The sequence below is a fragment of the Meles meles genome, chromosome 10 (assembly GCF_922984935.1).
Source record: "Meles meles chromosome 10, mMelMel3.1 paternal haplotype, whole genome shotgun sequence".
Taxonomy (NCBI): domain Eukaryota; kingdom Metazoa; phylum Chordata; class Mammalia; order Carnivora; family Mustelidae; genus Meles; species Meles meles.
Window position 1 is genome coordinate 28,121,561 of NC_060075.1, and position 18,907 is coordinate 28,140,467.

The following is an 18,907-nucleotide window of genomic DNA, read 5'->3' on the forward strand; positions in this document are numbered from 1 at the left end:
TGTTTTGGTTTGGTTTTTCATGTACACTAAATTTTGGCTCTTAGAATCCCTAAGAAATAACTATTTACTGCCCAACTCAAAGGTGCAGAGGCCTTCAAGTTTCTTCTTGCTTTCTCAGTAACACAGCTCCATTCAGCAAATGTGGTTATGATTTAAATGATGATTTCCCAGTCTCATTATTTCACCTTGCATTTTTCCTTTGTTCTTTCCAGGAAGCAGAATGTGCCTACACACTCTTTGTCATTGCCATATTTTGGCTTACAGAAGCTTTGCCTCTGTCAATAACAGCTTTACTGCCTGGTTTAATGTTTCCACTTTTTGGGATCATGACTTCTAAGAATGTAAGTCCTCTTGCAAATGTTTGTCCTAATTTTGTACTGATACTGCCATTGAGAAAAGCTGTATTGAAAGGGAACAAGAGGGGCACCTGGGTGTCTCAAGTAGTTGAGGGACCAACTCTTTGATTTCAGCTCAGGTCATGATCTTGGGGTCATGAGATCAAGCCCCGTGTGAGTCTCCACCCTCAGTGGGGAGTCAGCTTGAGAGTCTCTCCCTCTGCCCCTCCTTCTGCTCTCTCTCTCAAAATAAATAAATCTTTTTTTTTTTTTTTTAAGGAAACAATAATCCTGTTGAGAAATGCATGTCCTGCCTTCCCAGGCTGATATCTATGCCTGGTGACTCCCTCCCAACAAAAGGACCAACCTTTCACATCCTGCATTAGCTTTTTCTTTTCAGCAGAATTTGGTCTCGCACAGTGTTAGAAAAGCAATTTTTGTTTTTAATGAAGAAAAAGCTACCCTGTTTTCTTTTCCAGAAACCTGCCATTTCAAAAGATAAAGCCAAATTAACTTTCATGTGTATTTCTGTTTTGTTCTTGCTGAGAGGAGTTTATTCATGCTGAGCGGTGTTTTTTACCTTTATACAATCTGAGGGTACCCGTCTGAAGAAAATGGATTCAGTTTCTCATTAAAAGCATGAAATGCATTGAAATCGGAATATCTATCTTCATGCAGTCTCCAGCCACCCAGCACACAACTGCCTAAACCGCAGCTGAAAGTCTCAAGAAAGATGCCAAGTTCAAGATGCCAGTCCTGCAATTTATCACCTTTGGACTTCTATCTTTTGCCAGAGTCCAATACTGCTATCTTGAGGTTCATCTGTCTTGTAATGTGGGTGGAGATTTTTCCAACTAACCCATGATACAGGGTTTTTTTGTTCTGTGGGAGAAAATATTCTTTTCCTTCTCTTCATGTCATTCGTCCTCATTTTGTAGTTCAAACTATCTTTTTGCATTTCAGATCCATTTTGCTCCTCTTTTGTTTCTGCATTTTTCCTTCCCTTGTAATCTTGACTCTTTTCTTTCCCACTGATTGGGAAGAGAGAGTAGCCAGGGCTGACACTCTACTGTCCTACTATCTGGGCTCTATAAGTGAAGAAGTTTTTCAAATGCTCCAATAGGCTACATGGATCTTAGTAAAGGAAATTCTATTTTGTTTTATTTTTTAAAAGATTTTATTTATTTATTTGATAGACAGAGATCACAGGTAGGCAGAGAGGCAGGCAGAGAGAGAGGAAGGGAAGCAGGCTCCCTGCTGAGCAGAGAGCCCAGTGCAATTCAGGGCTCCATCCCAGGACCCTGGGATCACCACCTGAGCTGAAGGCAGAGGCTTTAACCACTGAGCCACCCAGGTGCCCCAGTAAAGGAAATTTTAAAAGAAAGGATTGGCAAGTTCTCAAAAATAATGTGTCAAGTTATTAACCCCTGTTCTGCTGGCTTGGGTGGTTGTACCTCCAAAGATAATTCAGTTCAACAGTGACATATTTGTCTCTTATGATTTAATAACAATAAAATTGGCTTTTTAATAGAGGCTGAGATAGAAGTAAGATTAACTAGAATTGGGGCGTTTCTGTAGCAAACAGGCTAGAGGAAGACAGGGGAAAAAGGGTACCTAGGAAAGCCTGGCTTTGTGAGAACTGCCAAACCTTTGCCTCTCTACAGGATGTGGACCCACCACTAGAGGCAGCAAAATTCTAAGTACCTTCAGCAGTTGCATGACTCAGACTGCTGGTACTTGTCCAAGAGTCCTTCATCCCCCAGGAGTGTCAGCCTCAAACTAAACAACAGTAATAGAATCTTAGACTTAGAAGCACATTCTTCTGGTCATTTTGTCCTGGGGCAGGTTCCTCCTCCCAATATTTCTTATAGATGAGATCACTCAGGACATGATTAAAGACTTACTGTGTATGGGCCCAGAAAGCTGCACGAGGAAATAAGAATCATTTTTGAAAACTTTTAATACTTAAGTTTAATACTTTTACTGAGCACCTTGTTGTATTAAAGAATATCAACAAATATTGAATATCTCTCATATCCATTGAATAAAATCAGAAATGTTAAATATTTAGTGTGCTCAATTAGATATTCCAAAACAAATATCATTATTATTATTGTCCTTGAAAATATGTTTATATGTAAATTTTACACATATAAATGTGGAGGTACACATATGTATATGCAGATGTTATATTACATATTTACGCAGTCATTCCATAAATATTTATGTTCTAGGACTCTGCTAGGCTCTTGGGAATATATCAGTGAATAAATACAGACAAAAGTCCTTTTCTTCTTAGGAGAAAAGAGACAATAAACAACCTTAATGTCTAGGTAAGTTACAGTGAGTTAGGAGGTAATTGGTGTTATGCAAAAATGCAACAGGATAATGAAGATCAGGAGAGAGTTAAACAGGATGATCAGAGTAGACCTCAATGAGCTGTCAATACCTGAACAAAGACTTACAGGAAATGGGGGAGTTAGTCCTGTGGCTATCTGGAGAACAACTATTGCTGAGGGACAAATACCCACCACAAAGACTTCAAGGGAGTTATATATCTGCAGTGTGACTAAAGCAAAATGAAGGAGAGAATGACAAAAGGTGATGTCAGGGAGATAATTGTAGAGGGACTAGACCATCTAGGGCCAAAGCAGGCCACTGTAAAGTTTTAACTGTCAATGAAATGAAATGAGACCCTCTAGAGATTTTTGAGTAGAAAAGTGACATGATCAATTTGATTTTTATTTTAAAGGATAATTTGGACTGCTGTGCTGAGAAAGTAGAAAGAAGGAAATGGGTAGCAGGTTATTGCAATAACCTGGTTGAGAGGCCATAGCAATTCAGATCAGGGATAGTAATGGGGATATGGAATATATTGTTAATGTATTTTTAAGATAAAATCAACAAAATTTCCTATATGATTTTATATGGCATATGATGGGGGGTAAGGGGAAGGATTCAAGGATGCCTCAGAACTTTTTGACCTGGCAGCTGGAAAAATGGAGTTGCCATAGTTGAGATGGGGAAAACTATGGGCAGAGTAGGCTTCTTGCAAAAGAGAGGTTGACACTGGGAGTACAGAGTTTGACACTATGTTTGAAAGAACTATTTGATATCTAAGTGAAGGTGTTGACTAGGCAGTTAAATACAAATAAGTCCAGATCTCGTGCGATAGAGCTGAGCTGGAAATATCGGTTTGAGGATCATCAGCGTATGGGTGGTATTGAAAGCTCTGAAACTTGATTAGGTGATTTAGAGAGTGAGTAAAGATTTAAAACAACAACAACAATACAAAAAAGACAAAGAACTGAGCTCTGGAAAGTGACAAGATTCAGAGATTGGTAAGAAGAGAAAGTACTAGCAAAGAAGAATGAGGATAGGTTATTGAGGTAGGAGGAAGGCCAGGAGAGTGTGGGATCCTGGAATCCAAGTTTAGAAATGTTTTAAGGATGAAGCGATGATCAAATGTGTCTAATCTACTAATAGGTCAATTAATGTGAAAACTGGGAATCAGCCATTGGAATTAGCAATGAAACATAAATATTTTTAAAACAACAAAATATATATAATTCTAATCATATGCTTTATAACTGACTTTTCTAAAAAATCTCGTTTGATTCACAAACTTGATGTGAAGTATTATTGAACTTTAATGGATTAGTGTATTGACTTAAAGAAAGGTTGTGAACTGGTACATTTTATAGCTAAGAGAGAACCCAGGTGCTCTGATTGCAAAAGTGCATGTTTTTTGATGAAATCCCATTTTGAAACAGAAATATGACTTCAAATTTCATTAGGAATTTTGTTTGACATGCTTATTTTGCCTCATAAATAGTTATAATTATCAGTGTTATTTATAAACCAGTACCATTTTCTCTTATTATCTCCTATGTACATAAGCTATAAACACACACATATGGTTGTGACTAATGTGCTACAAATATACTAACTCTGACGAACCCCAAAGAATAGGTACTACAATGGGAAGCAAAGAATGTGAAAATTCCTCCTTAGGTTTATAATTGATTTCATTTAGAGAGTTGGGCTGCAGGCCATTTTTTGTTTACATAGTCTGTTAAGAGACTGGCAACTATGAATCTGAGAGCCAAATCTAGCCGGCTACCCAATTTTTAAAATAAAGTTTAATTGGAAACATACAAAGCCATGGTCATTCATTTACATACTGTCTTTGGCTACTTTTTATGCTACAAAGACAAGTTGAATAGTTGCAATGGAAACAATAAGGCTCACAAAGTCTAAAACATTTATTATCTGACCTTTTTACAAAATCTGCCAACTGCAGACATAATCTGAAGAGATTACAACAAGAATGTCTCATGGTCCTGGACTTCCTTCTGTGTTTAATCGCTTACTAATAATTGCTTGCTCCTGTGCATTCCTTTGCATTTTTTAAAAAGATTTTATTTATTTATTTGGGAGAGAGAAAGAGAGAGCATGAGAAGAGAGAGGTTAGTGGGAAAAGCAGATGCCCTGCCAAGCAGGGAGCCTGATGTGGGACTCGATTCCAGGACTCCAGGTTCACGACCTGAGCCAAAGGCAGTCACTTAACCAAATGAGCCACCCAGGTGCCCTTCCTTTGCATTTTTAAAGTAATTCTGCATTTATTTCTTCATTGAATTCTCAGACTATTGGAATAGAGTACCTGGGTCTTATTTTCATGAGCAAAACTGTGAAAGAGAGAAGAGAAGAGGAAAACTCAAATGTTTATTCATTTTTCAATAATCAGCTTGAGTATCAGGTCCTATAGGATAAGTTTCCCAATTCCCCATTAAAAAGGTGATAATTATTCTTTGAGCCTCAACTATTACTTGAAAAAATGTTTTTTGTTTTTAAGATTTTATTTATTTGAAAGAGAGAGAATGAGAGAGAGAGAGAGGATGAGAAGGGGGGAGGGTCAGAGGGAGAAGCAGACTCCCTGCAGAGCAGGGAGCCGGATGAGGGACTCGATCCCGGATTTCAGGATCATGACCTGAGCCGAAGGCAGTCACTTAACCAACTGAGCCACCCAGGTGCCCCTGAAAAAATATTTCTCACACACCCATGATACCTTACTGCAGTCTTTGTTAACTTGTTTTTCGCATGTTATAACCTGTAAGCCCCTTGAGTCTAGGGACTTACTAATTCAGTATCTAATGCGTGCCAATATGTGCCAGGAATGTGCTAAATCCATAAATACAATGATCAGTAAGACACACCTCTGCCTTTAAAATATGTCTTATCCAATAAAGGGGATAATTAAGTAAGTAAATGATCACTATATAGATGAAGATGTGCTCTCACAAAAGGAAATAGCCTTTAAGTTGAGGATAGTCAGGGAAGGCATCTTAGAAGAACTGACATCTGAGTTCATCCATGAAAGAAGATGGTGGATAACCAAAGTATGAGAAGAGGGTCATTCCAGGTTAAATGACAGGCAAGTGTTGAATGACTCGAGAATTTCACACCTAGGGAAAAATTTGCAGAGCATTAAAAGGCTTACCTGGGAAGGTGAGATGAAGAGATGTTGGGAAGATTGGATTTAGTCTTAAAAGACACGGAGTCCAGTGAAGGAGTACAGGAAGCACATGGTTGTGAGCAGATTTACACTTTAGAAAAGTAACTGTGACAGTGGTAAAGGGTGGATTAGAAAAAGATCAAACAGTAACCATGCGAGAAGCAGTTAGGAACTTAATTAAGATAGTAATGTTTCAATAGAACAAAGTGGACAATTTAAAACATATAGGGAAACAGGACGTCTGGGTGGTTCAATGGGTTAAGCATATGACTTAGGCTCAGGTCATGATCCTGGAGTCCTGGGATCAAGTCCCCCATCAGGATCCTTGCCTAGGGAGCCTGCTGCTTCTCCCTCTGCCTGCAGTTCCGCCTCCTTGTCTTCACTCTCTCTCTGACAAATAAAGAAATAAAATCTTTAAAAATAAAATATATGGGGGAACTAGAGAAAGTAGGACTTTGTGACTAATCCACACATACTGGAAGTGAGAAAGGAAGCGTAGCTGACTCTTAGCTTTCTAACTTGGGCAACTAAGTAGATGGAAATTTCATTTGCTGCAACAAAGGACATGCTGAAAGTTTAGATGTTTGTGGGAAATTCAAATGGAAATGCCCAGCTGGATACACCAGACTTATCTGTTTGGATACGAAGATTTTAGTGTCTTCAGCATTCATTCAGCAAATACGTATTGAATGCCCACTGTGTGCCAACCATTATTTTAGTCACATAGAGTTAGAAATTGAATCTGTAAGATTCAATCTTCAGGTGCACAAAACAAGAAGATTGAAGACCAAACCCTATAGAATACCAACATTTCAGAAAAGGGCAGAGGAAAAATAATTTTCAATGTAGGCCAAGAAGAAAAATTCAGAGAGGCAGAGATAGACCTAGGGAGAAAAAACAATGGTTCATAAGTCTATAAACACTAGTAAATTAATAATTTGAAATAATACTTACACTGAAAGTAACGATTGAGAGAGTTAGGAAGAGAGAAGTTTGGGAACAGAGTGTAGACAATTCATATTTGTGATCTCTCTACTGATTTAGGAGCTCAAGGACCATAGCTTATTCATTGACTCGCTTCCTCCCTCTCTCATTCATCCAGAATTATTTACTGAGCTCCTCTTCTGTACCAGGACTGTACTAGGTGCCAAATATGCAATGACTAGCAAAACAGATTCCTGGCCCTCTTAGAATGTATAGTATATTACAAAAGACATGCAACAAGCAGATAAATGCACTATTTACATAATACAACATTCTAAGGAAACCAGGAGGGCTCTGTAATACAGAAAAATAGTAGAAACTATTTTAAAAATCTGGATACGTGAGAATTGAAGAGGTGTGAAGAGGCAAACACATGTCAGGTGTTTATCGTCGCATTCTCTGTTCATGTAACAGTTTCAGTGCATGGTAAATACTTACCCAGGGTTAGAGTAATTAATAAGTGAAATATTAAGGAAATTGATAGAATTATTTTCTATTATGCAGTACCATAAAATGTAAAGAGGTAAATACAAACTGTGAAAGACAAAATAAATGAACTTTTCATAAAACATAATGAAGAGATCCACTTATCCACTTTTAATTCCAAAGCTAATTTTTACTTTCTTTTTAAACCAAGCCAAGCTTAGTAAGCTATATTGAAAATGCTAATACAATTTAAAATAACAAAATTATTATGAGAACTGATTTTTCTTTTTTTTTTAAGATTTTATTTATTTATTTGACAGAGAGAGAGAGATCACAAGTAGGCAGAGAAGCAGGCAGAGAAAGAGGGGGAAGCAGGCTCCCCGCTGAGCAGAGAGCCCGGTACGGGACTTGATCCCAGGACCCTGAGATCATGACCTGGGCCAAAGGCAGAGGCTTAACCCACTGAGCCACCCAGGCACCCCAGAGAACTGATTTTTCTACTCCTTTGTGATTTCATATTGGAATAGTTATTTTTCAACTCTTCCATTCCTTCAACCAGATATTTTTTTTTAAAGAGATATTTCCTCTTATAATCCACTCTTTTCAGCACAGCCTCGTGATTCAGTTTAACCAAGCAGGTTCTGAAGTCAGGTCTCTTAAATATCAGTCTCCTAAAGTACTATACCTAAACAGTTAAAAATAAGGTTTCTGTGGTTAGATAATTTTGAAAAATATGTTGTATGTGGAATTCTACTCTATGAGTGGCAATGCTTATTCATATTTAAAGGTTTTGAGGAGACCTACAGGAAAGAAAATTCTAGTATTTCAAAACTCTATGTTTTGTAAACTTACTTGACCACAAAATTTTGTTGTTGTTGTTCTTGTTGTTGTTTAAGAAAAAGATTATGGGTCTCTCTGTCAAATAAATAAAATATTTAAAAAAAAAAAAAAGAAAAAGATTATGGGGGCGCCTAGGTGGCTCAGTCATTAAGTGGCTGCCTTCAGCTCGGGTCATGATCCCAGGGTTCTGGGATCGAGTCCCACATGGGGCTCTCTGCTCGGCGGGAAGCCTGCTTCCTCCTCTCTCTCTGCCTGCCTCTCTGCCTACTTGTGATCTCTCTGTCAAATAAATAAATAAAATCTTTTTTAAAAAAAAGAAAGAAAAAGATTATGTACCTAACATACTTCAGAGCATTCTTTGGTAAATAGATTGATCCAAAGTGTCTGTACACTCTACTAATCTCTGAATGGTGTTAGCTAAAAATGGCTTAAAATATTGGCTCCTATTCAAGGGTATTTATTTTATAGCAAATAATTTTGAAGGTAAAACCATTTGAAGTATTTAGGATTGACACTACAGTTTGGGAATAATAGATGGTAACAAAGACACTGGTGGTTTGGAGACTCAACTTGGACTTTCCCAAATCACAATCACTGCTGTTCTACCGCAACAGCATATACCAGTTAGCCCTGGTTTGGAGATGGAAAAATTAAGGCATTGAAGGCACTTGCCTGACGTTACACAGCTATTTCAAAACCCAGTATCTTGGATACTTTTTTTGGGGTATGTATTTTCCCTTAACACTCCTATTTCCAGGTAAACATATAGAACAAAGTTAAATTTGTATTTTTCACATATCTACATTTTTCTTAATAGAAAGATTAAGTAGTTTAAAGGTCAAAGTTAAGAGTAGCAAAATAATGCTTTCTTGGGCAATATTATTTTCCCCCCACCAACATAAATAATCATGGGTTTAATCATAAATTTCAGGTGGCATCTGCTTATTTCAAAGATTTTCATCTACTGTTAATTGGAGTCATCTGTTTAGCAACATCAATAGAAAAATGGAACTTGCACAAAAGGATTGCTCTGAGAATGGTGATGACAGTGGGTATGAACCCAGCATGGTAAGTTCTCCATTTACACTTCCAGGTTTACTTTCCAAACAGATCACATTTTTGCGGAGCAAATAACTAAATAAGTAAGGCACATCCAGGCAAGCATTCACATCACAGTAAAATTCATGCCTTTCTTTCCTTTGCAAATATGAAAAGGCTATAAAGTGCACTGGAGTTGTAGGAAGAAACAACAACTTTCAGGTCTAATTGCAGGGAGATTGGAATAAGTGCACACACCCCTCCTACCTTTCATGCACAGTAGGAGTCAAAGCTGAGAGAAGTCTTGAACCCCAACAGACAAGATGGTAGACTTCAGAGTAGATTTCAGTTGTATCTGGCTTATTTGGCTGATTACACATTCAAGACTTGTTCAAGAGCATTCATCATCATGGGGAGGATGTTAATAACCAAAGACAAAGACATTACTGACAAATACAAATGTGTGCAGAAACATTCCAAGGTGAACATTTTTCTTTTCTTTTCTTTTTTTTTTTTAAGATTTTATTTATTTGACAGAGAGAGATCACAAGTAGGCAGAGAGGCAGGCAGAGAGAGAGAGGAGGAAGCAGGCTCCCTCCCGAGTAGAGAGCCCGATGCGGGGCTCTATCCCAGGACCCTGGGACCATGACCTGAGCCAAAGGCAGAGGCTTAACCCACTGAGCCACCCAGGCACCCTGAACATTTTTCTTTTTAAATGGACTGTTGCAAAGTGAAACAATCAGTTAAGAGATTTCATCTACAGAATGTGAAATCACTCAGTTGACTAACTTTCCCCGCTGAAATAAATGCTTTTTTTCCATTACATTAATTGGTTACTTTAGTTTTAGATCTAGCTCTTGTTAAGAACATAGATGTGAGCTAAAAAATATACATATATGTATTTCCAGTGTCATAAACACTTACATGATAGTGTTAAGCTCTAAAGTATGAAGTGGTTCTTTCCTTCTCATTTTCTTTGAAAATAAGAAAATTTTATCGAATTATGTTGCATGATTCATTCTAGAGTATATCTACATCTGTGTTGATCATTTATGAATCAAATAGTTTCATTAAATACAAAGAATAACTCAGATGAGACAAATTTTTAAAATATTTACTACTTTAAATGTTTATAACATGAATGTGTTAAGGAAATTCTGCTCTTGAAATGAAATGGTATTCCATGCCTCTTGGGGTGCTATAGATATGTGTATCTTTTCCTTGACCATCTGCTCCCTGACTGCAGGGGATGGGATAGTAAACCACGCAGTGAAGCAAGAGTCCTGTCCTTTATACCACTGAGTGGCTTTGCAACTTAAGGCGTTTTCACCACACAGAAAGTGTGCTCACTATCTTTTTTTTATAGGAAGATTTCATGTCTTGCCAATGCCTTAAATTAAAAGTATTTCTAGTTTACTTTTTAAAAAACTTCTTTTATTTATTTTTCTCTTTTCTAGATTTTTTTAAAATTTTATTTTATTTTTTAGTGTTCCAAGATTCATTGTTTATGCACCGCACCCAGTGCTCCATACAATACATGCCCTCCTTAATACCCACCACCAGGCTCACCCATCCACCTACCCCCCGGCTCTCTCAGAGTCCACAGTCTCTCATGCTTCGTCTCCCCCTCTGATTTCCCGCCAATTCACTTTTCCTTTCCTTCTCCTAATGTTCACTTTTTCTTGACAATCATTTCCTGTTTAAACAGATATCTAAAGAGTTTTATTTTGTTTTACATGTAGAAATTATTCACCCGATCTGAACTTGAAATTTATAGTGTAGAATTTGTCTTCTAGATCCACTTTTTTTTCTTTTCTTTTCTCTCTCTCTCTCTCTCTTTTTTTTTTTTGTAGATCCACTTTTTTTTTTTTAAAGATTTTATTTATTTGTCAGAGAGAGAGAGTACACACAAGCAGGCAGAGAGGCAGGCAGAGAGAGGAGGAAGCAGGCTCCCTGCCGAGCAAGGAGCCTGATGTGGGACTTGATCCCAGGACCCCAGGATCATGACCCGAGCCGAAGGCAGTGCCTTAACCAACTGAGCCACCCAGGCATCCCTGTAGATCCACTTTTAAAGGGAGTCATAGAATTTCATAAATGGCTGCATATGGAAGGATGTGCTTCTGAATGATTTTCTGGGATCTCCTACTCAAAAGAGATCAATTTTTTTTTTCCCAGGACGGCTGGGTGGCTCAGTTGGTTAAGCGGCTGCCTTCGGCTCAGGTCATGATCCCAGTGTCCTGGGATCGAGTCCCACATCAGGTTCCTTGCTGGGCAGGGAGCCTGCTTTTCCCTCTGCCTCTGCCTGCCACTCTGTCTGCCTGTGTTCACTCTCTCTCTCTCTCTCTCTCTCTCCCTCTCTCTGACAAATAAATTAAAAAAAAATTTTTTCCCAAGTATGATTTTTGAAAGCCTCTAGATATGATTTAAAATCCTACAGTCTTAGGTGTTATTTTTAAGGGAGAAGAAGTACTTTATTTATAAGAGAAGATAATGTAATATATCTAGTCCTTGACCATAGGCAGGAATGTCAAATTCAGGAAAGCATAAATAATAGAACCTACAGAAAATTTTGAAACCTCATTTTTACCAGTAATTTTAACCATTTCCTCCATCTACCGTATATTGAATCAGAGGAGTCAACAGTAAAAAGTAGATTTATAAATAATTTCTCTCGTTGCCTTCGTGCCTCCTTGACCCACATACTAATAAACAGAGTTGTGACCAAAAGATAAAAGAAAGAATAAGGGACCCTAGATTGAAAAACTGATTGCATTTCATCTTACTAGTATTTCAAGGGATGTGTCATCTGTAAAGGGCATTCAAATATTGGTATAATACTACAAGCTATTCTACCATCTACTGACTTGCAGTGTGGTAATACACGTCATCATTTTTCTGTTTTAAGAGAAGATAGTTTATGGTTCCAGGGAAACAAATCTGATAAGAACACCACTCTTCCATGTGCTGCTCTGATTCCTGTCTGGCTCTGACTGTCCTCAGGGTTCACCCTCGGAGAGGAACCCTAACTTAAGTGTGTTTTGAAAAAATTCCCAACTTACAAACAGCGTTCTTTATGGTTAAATAATACAGAGCAGTTAAGCTGGAGAGCACAGCTCATATTAAAGGCCCTCTCATTTCAGGCTGACATTGGGGTTCATGAGCAGTACCGCCTTTTTATCCATGTGGCTTAGCAACACCTCCACGGCTGCCATGGTGATGCCCATCGTTGAGGCTGTGGCACAGCAGATCATCAGCGCCGAGGCCGAGGTTGAGGCCACTCAGATGACTCGTATCAGTGGATCAGTCAACCATGGACTGGAAATTGATGGTATCACATGTTGAGACGCTGCAGTGGGGTCTAATCATTTGGGCAGTAGGCAGAAACTCAAGAATTCTGGCTTGTATTTTATTAACTGTCCATATGTGCATGACATGAATTTAACTCTCTCTTTTCTGTATTTCCCAATATTATACATCACCCAAATATTTAACCTTCAATTAATGGTCGAATCTACATTATCTGGACAAAAAGGAAGAATGCCCTTTCTAGCCTCTAGTCAGTCTGATGGAACTCTCTCTCTGTCCCTCTCAGTAAACCCCAGGTTACTCTTCCTTACTGAACAGACATAATAATAGTGAGAATGAGCATAATAGTGGGAATCTTTAATTCCTACATTCTGTTTGGAAAGAGCATTACATTTGGCTGTGGTTATTTCTAGCTCTGATGAATTACCTTGATGGAGTGGAAATGTTGGGGTGATATTTGAATTTATAACGTACTTTATTAAGATGAATGTTATGTCAGTTCAGGTGAATTTGTTTTCCATTTCTGGTAATGCTTTCATCTTACACACACATACACACACAGATAACCCTTTAAATTATTTTTCTTTTATTTAATGTTTTGCAGAAGTTGTTGAAACAAATGAGAAGAAAGAGAAACCAATACCAGTTCCAGGGTAAAGAATATTGACATTTTCATTAGGATTTTCTAAATTACATTTTAATAACATTATAAACTGGGTCAATTTATTTTTCAGATACAGTAATGATGCAGGAAAAATTTCAAGCAAGACGGAGCTGGAAAAGGTACATTAAATGTGATTCTTTCTAAATAATTATATGTGAAATTATATTAGATCTTCAGTTAGAGATGTAGGCATTTTATTTTTTATTTTTTTATTTTTAGAGAGGGAGTGGGGAGGGCCAGAGGGGAAAGGAGAGAGATAATCCAAAGCAGGACCCAAGCTCAGTGCAGAGCCTTTCATGGGGCTCAATCTCATGACCCTCAGATCATGACCTGAGCTGAAATCAAGAGTGTGATGCTTAACTGACTGAGCCACCCAGGTGTCCTGAGAGGTATGCATTTTTAAATCTGTTACTTCCTTTCTTGTCTATAAATTACTTTGCTTGCCTAAGTCAAAGCACGCTGTAATGGTTTAATAAGCCCTCATAGATAGACATGGGCTAAAATCAACATTCTGATAGAAAACTTTTTAGGCTTTGAAAATTAGCATTGTTTTTCTTCTTTTACTTAGTTCATGATGATGGGAGTTAGCATATGTCGTTCATGGTAAAGGGAGTTAGCATATGTAGTTTAAAGAAATATAATTCCAGTTTCAGAACATTGTTTCATTTTCTTATTAAAATCTTATCAGCCCAATAGCCTGATTTTCATTAGGACTATTCTCATTTCTTTCAGGTTATAAACTTAGAGCATCTTATTCATGCAATTACAATCCAGTTATCTTTAGTGTCCCCACTAAAAAAATTCAGTGCAGAATTTATGAATCGCCACTGTCAAAATACAGATGGAGGAGTTGTAGTCATTCTAGCTATTAAAGGAAGGAAGGAGACTTTTGTAAACCATCCCACAGAATTCATTTCCCCAGAATAAATCAATATAAAAATTCTATACTATGTTGTATTGGGAGTAATAGATCTTGAGATCACTGAAAAATAATCCTGCATGAAATAGTTTTCCGGTAACCATGGCATTAGGAATAGGAGAGTGGGGCATATGTTCCTTCCTCAGGCTATAATGCATTACATGCAACTCAGTAGGAGAAAGAAAACCCTCTTGTTATTTACAGAAATCTTCAAGGAAAGAGTGACTTCTCTGTAAAGAGAAGACAAATAACAGGGATAAGTTTTAAGCTATTAGCTACAGGGTTTTAACAATGAGAATTGAATATATATTTCTGAAAACATTATCTTTAGGAATACAAGTAATTCTTTTAAAACAGAGAATCAACAGCATGTGAGGTGTATTACAGAAGAACACATTAAAAATGAGCTTTAAAAATTCTGAAAATTGGCAAACATAAACAGAAAGAATATACTTGCACTCAGTAACTTTCTCATGGTTATATTTAGAAATCCAGTTTTCTGGCATGATGCCTACATTTTGGGTCAAGTCCCTTCAAATCAATTTGACATCCAACACTATCCTCAGCATTATAGGAAGATCCACTGATGAAAAGACCTGCTGCTTACTGTAGGCAGATAGAGTCTGGTGGGGAAGATGGGCTTTAAAAATGTGTGACATAAATCCTACAACGAAAGCAGGCACAGAGGCTAAGTCTTCCAAAGGTGGAGCAGGTAGCTAAATCAGGGCATGTTGCAGGAGGGGGTATGAGTGAAAGAGATTTGAGTTCGGGAGAAGAAAGCACACTCACTCAGCAGAGAGCCAACTCCATGCATGCAGGAACCAGGTCTACTTTGTTCACGATCTAATCCCCTGGCATGCTTCATGGCCTAACACAGGATAGGTATTCAGTAGAAGTCTATCTTGATTAATTAATTAATGAGTGAAAACATAAGAGGTAGTCTAATTAGAAAAAGCAAGGCATTCAAAGACCCAGATAAGCAGAGAGCAGGGCTTTTCCAGAAAACGTCTCCACTGCAGGTGCTAGGGATGAATTGTGCTATGTGAAATGTCTAGATAGCCTGAGTCATGTTAAAAATAGTTGGTCATGGGGCGCCTGGGTGGCTCAGTGGGTTAAGGCCTCTGCCTTCGGCTCGGGTCATGATCCCAGGGTCCTGGGATCGAGCCCCGCATCGGGCTCTCTGCTCAGCGGGGAGCCTGCTTCCTCCTCTCTCTCTCTGCCTACTTGTGATTTCTGTCTTTCAAATAAACAAATAAAATCTTTAAAAAAAAAAATAGTTGGTCATGCCATGCGGAAGAGTTTAGAACTTATCTTAGAGAAAGTAGGAATCTTTGTGGGGTTTTTTTTGTTTTTTTTTTTGGAATCTTTGAATCTGGAGAGCAGCATGGTAAATTCTTCCCATTGAGAAACTTACTATGGCAACACTTTGAAGGGCAGAGAGTGTAGATCTAATTGAACTTCTTGATTAATCAGACTTTGAGGATGAGAGAGAGAAAAGTATAGAAGATGGCTCCGCTAGACTAAAGTAGGTGAAGATAAGCTGTGATGCCACTGATGGAGATCGGGAACGCAGAATGAGGAATAAATTTTCAGTAGGGGAAAAGAAAGGGAATTTGGATACATTTTAGGCAATAAAGATGGAGTTCTGTGTTCGGGAGAAAAGAACAAGCAAGGCCTTTGAACAATGATTCTGTGGTCTTTCTAGAACTTAGTGTATAAAATTCAGCTTTGTGTAAAAGAAAAATTGAAGGATAACTATTTACATTACAAACTTGTTCTTTATTAGACATGGAAGTCTTACTTGCTTTTGGTGTCACATTAAAAAGTGTTGTCAAGACCAATGTTAAGGAGTATTTGCCTGTGTTTTCTTCTAGGAGCCTTACAGTGTAGGGCCTTATGTTTAGGTCTTTAATCCATCTTGAGTCAATTTTTGTGAGCAGTGTAAGATAGAAGTCCAATTTTATTCTTCTGCTGTGGTTATCAAGTTTTCCCAGCACCAGTTATTGAAGAGTCGATCCTTTCCTCACTAAGTATCTTGACTCCTTGTCACATATTGGTTCACTATAAATTTGAGGATTTATTTCTGGGCTCTCAATTCTGTTCCATTGGTCTGTGTGTATATTTTTATACTAATTCCAGACTGTTTTGATTATATAGCTTAGTAATAGTAATAGTAATAGTCTGAAACCAAGAGGTGTGATACCTTCAGCTTTGTCCTTCTTTCTCAGGATTGCTTTGGCTATTCATGGAAATTAATTTCATTTTTGGTGGAAAGAAAATAAGAGTTTGAAACTGAAATGTATCAGCTCTAAAATTCTTGTTAATAAAACTGCAAATTTCTGATATAGATGCTAATGATAATGATGATAGTTTTGCCATTGTTGCTGCTGCTGGTGGTGATGATTACATGTTGGTTTTGAAGGCGGATAGTCAGTAGTCCCTCAGATTCCAGAAACTGATTTAAGAGTAATCATATTCCAGTGCTTATTACCTAAAAATAGATGTTTTCCATGACTTGCCAAGTACTCTTCTTATTACAGACCATGACCCAAACATTAGCAGAGCTCCCGTTTGTGTCCAGAATGAAAGTGGTGGGTAGGTACTTAGCCTGTAAAGATTGCATGACTCCAAAGTAGTTAACATATTTTTTGAAAAGAAAAGGAACAAAAAGAATGGAATACCTAAAGAGACACTGGCAGTACAAGGAGAAATATGTCAGTTTCCAGCATGAAGCTCCAGATGACTGAGAGAACAGTCATCATCACTCATATTACTTCCATAAAAAAATGAGTTCCAGATATCTGAAAATCATGTTTTACATGCCAAAAGAATAATCAAGTTGCTAGATTCTTCCCTTCCTCACAAGCATTATAGTATCATTCAGAGAGATATCCCAGATTTTTATACTAGCTCAATTTCTAAACCTCCAGCCATCTTCAAATGAAAGGAATTGGAAAATCAGTTTGCTTTTAATGAAAGGTCTAAGATAACTGTTTTCCATTCATCTTAGATAGTGTGTAGTTCTCCAAAGGGAAAAATTCAAAGGAAAAATGTCCTTGAACAAATTAAATCTTGTTTTTTAATTAGGTACTTATTTTGGGGGTGAAAATCTTTATTTTTGAACACCAAAATCTGTAAGAAAACACTGTCTAATGTTCTCAAAGAATTCAAAGAACCATATTAACAGTAATTAGCACAGCTCATAATATCATAATCTAGAGGCATTAATTCTGCCAAGTTAGGGGATATCAGTTCTAGAATATCTGGTGTCCAGATCAGACATAAACAAAAACTTGTTCTTGGTTACTCTCCCATTTGATACTGGATGAAATTGGGTGGCAAAGCCAATTATTAGGGCTGTTCAGTCCCCACCTGACACAGCCTAGCTATCTTCTTTCACTCATTCAGCCAAACCCTATAGTTTATAGAGAGATGATGATAGAAAAAGAGTAGCATCAAAGTATGAGAGATAACAAGTATTGGCAAGGATGTGGAGAAAGAGCAACCCCTGTGCACTGTTGGTGGCAATGTAAACTGCTTCAGGCACTACAGAAAACAGTAGAGAGGTTCATCAAAAAATTAAAAATGAAATTACTATATGATCCAGGAGTCCCACTCTGGAATCCAAAGGAATCGAAAATGAGATCGCCAAGTGGTATCTGCCTTCCTGTGTTCATTGCAGCATTATTCACAATAGCCACAATCTGGGAAGAGTGTCCACCAATGGGCAAATGGATGAAGAAGAGCTGTTATGAATATACAGTGGACTATAATTCAGCCACAAAAAAAGAAGGAAGTCCTGCCATTTGCAACAACATGGATGAAATTTGAGGGCATTATGCTAAATGAAATAAGGCAGACAAAAAATAACAAATACTATGATATCACCTTATATGTGGAATCTAAAAAAATACAAAGTAAAACTCAAGGGAACAAAGAGTAGAAAAGTGGTTGTCAAGGGCTGAGGGGTGGCGTGAAATCTTTTGGCTATAAGATGAATAAGGTTCAAGGATATAATTAATGTAAAACATGGTGACTATACTTAACACTGTTGTATGGTTGAAATTGGTTAAGGTAGTGGTATTTGAATGTCTGACAAAAGAAAAGAAAGGAAGAAAGAAAAGGAAGGGAGGGAGGAAGGAAGGAAAGAAGGAAAAGAGGGAGGGAGGGAAAGAAAGGGAAGAAGGGAGAGAGAGAGAGGAAAGGAAGGAAAGAAGGAAAGGAGGGAGGGAAGAAAGGAAGGAAAGGAGGGAGGGAGAGAGAGAGAGAGAGAGAGGAAAGGAAGGAAGGAAGGAAAGAAGGAAAGGAGGGAGGGAAGAAAGGAAGGAAAGGAGGGAGGGAAGGAAAGAAAGGGAAGAAGGGAGAGAGAGAGAGTAAGAGAGGAAATGAAGGAAGGAAGGGAGGAAGGAAAAGAAAAATAGATATGTGAGTGATGGATATGTTGATTGGTCGGACTGGGGTAATCTTTTCATAATGTATGCTTGTGTCAGAGCACTGTAACTTCACACTTAAATATCCTATAATTTTATTTGTCAGTTACGTCTCAATAAGGTAGAAAACAACTGTGGGATATTTTAAGTGTAGATCAATTTGATGTACATATTAACAGTGAAAGGATTCCCTCCATCTAGTTTATTGGTACCTAGATGTTTATCCAGTTTAGGCACTTCACATTTTTTTTATTATGTTCAATTAGCTTTTGATATAGTGTTCACTTCACGTATTTATCTTTTGCATGTCTGTGTGTGTGTGTGTGTGTGTGACCACTTTTTTTTTTTTTAAGATTTTATTTATTTATTTGACAGAGAGAGATCACAAGTAGGCAGAGAGGCAGGCAGAGAGAGTGAGAGGGAAGCAGGCTCCCTGCCGAGCAGAGAGCC

The 18,907-nt window shown here is 37.8% G+C and overlaps 1 protein-coding gene across 6 annotated transcripts in view; it reads left to right on the plus strand.

Annotated features, from left to right (window-relative positions):
• Positions 1–18,907, plus strand: part of SLC13A1 (solute carrier family 13 member 1) — a 122,471-nt gene that overhangs the window by 23,084 nt on the left and 80,480 nt on the right. For 5 of the 6 annotated variants that reach the window (XR_006820512.1, XR_006820513.1, XR_006820514.1 and 2 more), the window contains exons 2-6: positions 213–341; positions 9,032–9,168; positions 12,279–12,466; positions 13,049–13,097; positions 13,179–13,227. Coding sequence is in view for 3 of the 6 variants with exons in the window: in XM_046020769.1 (XP_045876725.1) it covers positions 213–341; positions 9,032–9,168; positions 12,279–12,466; positions 13,049–13,097; positions 13,179–13,227 (552 nt within the window). In the remaining 3 variants the exon portion in view is untranslated. The remainder of the gene's footprint in view (positions 1–212; positions 342–9,031; positions 9,169–12,278; positions 12,467–13,048; positions 13,098–13,178; positions 13,228–18,907) is intronic. The other variant, XM_046020770.1, reaches the window with a different exon arrangement.